General features: G+C 56.1%; 2 protein-coding genes across 3 annotated transcripts in view; one reads left to right on the top strand and one right to left on the bottom strand.

The window, feature by feature from the left end:
- Positions 1-2,034: 2,034 nt before the first annotated feature.
- The window catches only part of GFY (golgi associated olfactory signaling regulator), a 7,242-nt gene continuing 4,158 nt past the window's right edge, over positions 2,035-5,118 (top strand). Inside the window, exon 1 of one of the 2 annotated variants that reach the window (XM_059381852.1) lies at positions 2,035-2,216. The gene's annotated coding sequence lies outside the window, so the exon portion shown is untranslated. Of the gene's footprint in view, positions 2,217-3,819; positions 3,894-5,118 lie in introns of those variants that run through there. The other variant, XM_059381853.1, reaches the window with a different exon arrangement.
- On the bottom strand, positions 3,114-3,905 carry PTH2 (parathyroid hormone 2). The gene is made up of 2 exons (XM_059381854.1): positions 3,781-3,905; positions 3,114-3,288 (listed from the first exon to the last, which is right to left on the bottom strand). The coding sequence occupies exons 1-2, from the start codon at positions 3,903-3,905 to the stop codon at positions 3,114-3,116; spliced, it is 300 nt and encodes a 99-aa protein (XP_059237837.1).

Below are 5,118 nucleotides of genomic sequence, written 5' to 3'. Positions count from 1 at the left end.
TTATTTGTTAAAGAAAGGAAGATAAATCTGTAGAAAAACAGGCCCTCCAATGCCGGGCTGAAGAGCCCGGGTTTTCTCCTGAGGATGATGGGAGACTTCAGAGATTTTATTGCTTTTTGTTGTTGTTGTTATTTATGCTTTAATTGAGACACAACTTTTATACAGATAATGGATATGCTCGCTTCAGTAGTGCATACACTAAAAATGGAACCATACAGATAAATGGACAAATCAAAGTATCAGGTGTATGAGTTTTCACATATGCAAACAACCACAAAACCAAAACCCGGGTCAAGATAGAACAATTTCAGCACCATAAGAGGGTTCCTTGGGAGAGTTTTGAGCAAGGGAGGGTCAGAGTCACCCCTATTTAAAGGCAGATGGTGGGAGCACCTGGGTAGCTCAGTGGGTTGAGTCTCTGCCTCTGGCTCAGGTCATGATCTCATGATCTCAGGGTCCTGGGATTGAGCCCTGCATGGGGCTCTCTGCTCAGCAGGGAGCCTGCTTCCCCCCCCCCCCCCGCCTGCCTCTCTACCTACATGTGATCTCTTTCTCTCTGTCAAATAAATAAAATAAAATCTTTAAAAAAAATAAAGGCAGATAGTGATAGAGGTAACTGTAGGTTCCATAGGAACCCAGAAAATGCACTTAACCTGTCCTGGAAGGATAGGGATTTTGTCCCTATTAGGTAACATCTGTGTGCAGTCTTTAAATATGAGTAAAGTTTGTTACATTGAGCAGGGACTAAAGGAGGGTGTCATGGGCAGAGATAATAGTGTGTGTTTGTGTGTGTGTGAGTGTGAAGACCAGGTGGTGGGAAAGCACCTCTGTGGGCCGAGAGCCATAGAAACCACCATGCTGCTGGGATTAAAAGAGGAGGATTTGGGCAAGGAGGATTGGGAAGAGAGCTTCTGAGCCTGCATGGGGGATGAATATGAAAGGAGGCAGGAGGTGGGGAGAAGGCTGGGGCTTGGTCCAGCTGGGAGAGGATGAGGCCTGAGCTGAGCTGGGCATGTGGCTGGGAAGAAGAGGAAGGGCAGAGAGAGGCAGGGCAGGAAGGACAGAGCCAGAGATTGATGGCTGTGAAGGAGGATGCTGAAGGAAGGGGCAAGGACAGCACATCGATCTGACCCAGTGACTGGTTCCAAAATGGGAACCCATGAGAAGGAGTAGGTTTGGGGGAACACCAAGCTCAAATGAGATGGGGTGAATGTCAGTGTTCTAATAAGTGGCTAGAGCCCTGAGGCTTGAGCCCACAGTCTGGAGATGGGGTTCTGCCTGTTGGGAATTGCTGAAATTTCCTTGGGGAGAGGTGAGTAGAGTGGAGTAGGAAGGGCTTCCAGCCACCATTTTATGAAAAGCCTCGAACATACAGAAGACATCTAGGGAGGAAATATGGGAGGAGTTCAGGCAAAGACCCAGCTAGCAGGCCCTCCAGCCAAAAGCCGTGAAGCTCCTCACGGGGTTGTCGTGAGGCTGGCTCAGAGAGCCAGGAGGAGTGCAAGATTTAGACGGGGGCCTGGCCATGGTAACTGCTCATAACCTTACTCCCATTTCTCCAGGAGAGTAATGGCAAGGTCTAGACTAGAAGTCACACAGATCTGCGTTCCAATTACCCTTTTGTCCTTTACTGGCGCCGGCAACTTGGGGAAATTACTCTTGACTTTCAGAGTCTTACTTATGAAGTTTGGCCAACTCTAGATGGTGTTGAGGAATACAGTTATTACTACATGATTCAGTATTTCTGAGTGAGAAGCAGGCCCACCCCTACAGCCTAAGGGCCAATTAGGGCGCGGTCCGCCTCCAAGTCAGACAACCCACACGACGGCTTGCCACTCACCCGGCGCCAGCCCCGCCCCCTTCCCGCGAGCCCACGCGCCCAGCCCCGCCCTCTTCTCTAGACGAATCAGCGCGCGATCCGCACGAGCCGCGCCCAGGGCGCGCTCTTTGGAGCCCTCTGCGTACCCCTCAGAGTGGGTTGCCATGGTCACCATTGAGCTTTGGGACTGAAGGGCTGACGGGAGCAGCCAGGGAGCGAGACAGAGAGAAAAGGAGACGGATTCTGATTGGCTGCTGCTTCGCTTCACCAGCGCCTCAGCCCTGTGCCTCCGGGAGCCTGACGCCTGGTCCCCTCTGTCCTGTCCTCCCGCCCCAGCGGTCTCCTGGGACGGGCGCAGTCAAAACCCTGAACAAACTTCTGGAGGCTGCTGCTAAAGGTGCAGAAACCCTTTTCTAACAAACGCGTTTTGCTTCGCGGGCGCTGGGTTGAAGTTGTCTCATGGTGTATCGGTTAATCCTCGGATGAGGGAAAAAAGGCTCAGAGGTTAAGCAGCCCTTCCCAATACCACACAGAGAGGTCTGGGGGAACCTGGTCTTGAATTGTAGGTTCATCTCGCCCCAGAAGCAACCCCCGCCCCATCTTTCCACTGCGCCCAGGGCGAAGTCGGGAAGTGAGGAGAGAGCGGAAAAGGTGACATTCGAGGAAAGAGCTGGAAGAGGGAGAGAGGGAAACGACAGAAGAAAGAAAAGATCTGAGGGAATCAGGCAGAGAAAAAAGAAAGCGATTAGGAATGAAAGGAAGAGTTTAAGAGGCAGAAAGAAGAGGAGAGAGAGGAGGCAGAGGATTAGGAAGCCGGGAGGGTGAAAAGAGACAGAAGTGCAGAGACTCAGAGAGATGGCGAACCGACACCCAGAGAGGGACAGAGACCTAGAGAAGGGGACTGGGACTCAGGGAAACCAGAGACCTGGTAGGTTGCAGGGAACAAGAGAAGGGGAAAGAAACCCAGAGAAGAGGACGGAGACCCGCAAGTGGGGTGGGAGCAGAGACGCGGGTGGGGAGGGACAGAAGCCCAGAGCGAGAGGAGGGGACAGAGCTGGGGCATGGAGGGAGACCAGAGCAGGGGGCAGACAGAGATTAGGGGTGGAGGGAGGGAAAGATGATTGGGGAAGGGGGAGGTGGGAAGAAAAGAGAGAGGGGACTGAGGAGATGAGGTACACCGGAGTAGCGACGCAAGCCCCGCCCGCGTATCCCGCACGCACACCGCGGGCGCAGGAAGGAGACGCAGACCAGAGCACACTGCAGGATCTTTATTCAAGTGGGGCGGGCGCGGCGCTCAGGGCGCATCCAGCACCAGCAGCTTGTGCATGTACGAGTTCAGCCAGTGGCGGCGCTCGAGGGCGGCCAGCAGCCGCGCGCGCTCCCGGAAGGCCGCGTCGTCCGCCAGGGCCAGGCTCCGCCGCGACAGCTGGGTGGCGGTTCCCGCCCAGGCCCGGCCGGGGGAACGGAGGCTGCGAGGAGACCAAAAGAGTCGGTTACCGCGGGTCCCGGACCCCCGCCCGCCGCCACCTGTACCTCCCGCGGTCTAATTCGAAGCCCTGTCCCCGCACTGTCTGTGGAGTGGCTCGGCGTCTGTCCTCTGTCCCCCTGCCTCCGGCTCGAAGCTCCCCGAGTACAGAGTCGGAGTCGATGCCTGTGTCCACCCCCAGCGCTCAGCGCCCGGCCTGATGCACACTAAGAACCCAGTAAACTTCGCTCAAGGAACAAATCGCTGCTGCTTCGGCTCCTCTCAAATCTCTCAACGCTTTCCTCAGAATCTTCTTGTACCTCTTCCTCGCGCTGATTCCCTGTCCACACTCCACCTCTCTCCACCCCTGGTCTTCGTCCTCCTTTCCGTCCTCCTCCTCTCCATCCTCCTCTGCTCTGTGCCCCTTTCTCCTTGGGTCTGGTCCCACCTGTCTGAATCCCCGCCCCTCCCTGGGTGTCCCGGGCGCCTCGTGTACCTGAGAACCCCAGCTGGGGGCAGGGCGACTCCTGAGGCTGTGCGATCGCCCCAGGGCAAAAGCAGCAGGAGCAGCAACAGCAGCAGCCGCACCCGGGGGCTCCTGGACACCTGGTGGGTCTCCATCACCTGTGGAGAGACAGGAAAGAGCTCAGTGAGGCCCACGTCCTCGCCCAGAACCCCGGATCCCACCACCCACCCACCTCCTGCGCCCGTTTGCAGGGCCCGCTACCGCGCAGTGGGCTCGGACAGCCAGGCAGCAGCCCCCTTATATCGCCTCCACAGCCCCCGCAGCGGGCAGTGACGCAGACCAGGGGGCTGGGGGCGCTGGGTCAACTCCCCCCACCAGGCTCATTAGGAGCCGCCAGCGGTAATGAGGAGCCAGGAGTGGGGGCCCTGCCTCTGCCTTGGCAGCCACCAACTAATTGGGACCAGGAGCTGGGACCTGAGGGGAAGCAGGAGGGGGAGAGACAGACAGACAGAGAAGTGGACACAGGAGGTGTGTCAGAGGGATAAAAATAGAGACCGGCAGAGGGACCATCAGAGCAGAAGCCAGAGACACAGAGAAAGAGACAGGGAAAGCAACAGAGGGACTGATAGGGAGAAGCAGAGACACATAGATGAAGTAACCATAAGAGGGAAGGACAAAGACAGAGTGACAGAGGGGAAGAAAGGGAGCAACAGAGGAGGAAGGAAAAAAGAAGTGGGGGAGGGGAGAGAAAGAGCCAGTTGGAGATGGAGGGAAGGGGCTCCGAGAAAGCCCTGAGATAGAAAGGCAGCCAGCTAGCACAAGGATGCCCAGAGAGAAATCCAGGCAGCAGAGAACCAAAAAAACAGAGTGCGAGATGGGAGGGGGAGAAAGGCAGAAAAGGCAAAATGTAATGGGGGCTGGGGGTGGGGCTGAAGGCAGGTGAAGTGACAGACAAATCTGCAAAGAGGGGAAAGACAGGCCAGGGCCCCTAGGCTACCCTGTGCCTGAGGCTAAGCCTTCCTGGGGAGGAGTTTGGGGGCTTTGTGAAGGCCCAGTCCCCTCACACTGGCTCTTAAGAGGGTGCTCTCTACACACTGGGGGGAGGTGGACCAAGGTTCAGAAGTCCTAAAGGGCAGTAGCAATCTGGGTACATGACTGGCAAGACATGGGACCCTGGACTCTTATTTCCCCAGAGAGGAGAGGCCTGGGAACCTGGATTCCTGAATCTACAGGGAGACAGCTGGAGGCCCAGACTCCTGGGTCTTCAAGTAAGAACCCATGGTTCTAGACTTGGGTTTGCATGTAGGAGATGGCAGATGTCCTGGATCCCTGGTTTCTTTTCTCCTTCTTCTTCTTCTTCTTCTTCTT

Source organism: Mustela nigripes, chromosome 17, assembly GCF_022355385.1.
Source record: "Mustela nigripes isolate SB6536 chromosome 17, MUSNIG.SB6536, whole genome shotgun sequence".
Taxonomy (NCBI): domain Eukaryota; kingdom Metazoa; phylum Chordata; class Mammalia; order Carnivora; family Mustelidae; genus Mustela; species Mustela nigripes.
This window is presented reverse-complemented; position numbering and strand designations above follow the sequence as displayed.

What these genes read in the sequence shown, in the direction of transcription:
- PTH2 (XM_059381854.1), bottom strand. Translation starts at nt 3,905, where the DNA reads ATGGAGACCCACCAGGTGTCCAGGAGCCCCCGGGTGCGGCTGCTGCTG. An exon ending in CCCCCAGCTGGGGTTCTCAG is followed by an intron (nt 3,289 to 3,780) that starts GTACACGAGGCG and finishes GTCTCCTCGCAG; the next exon opens with CCTCCGTTCCCCCGGCCGGG.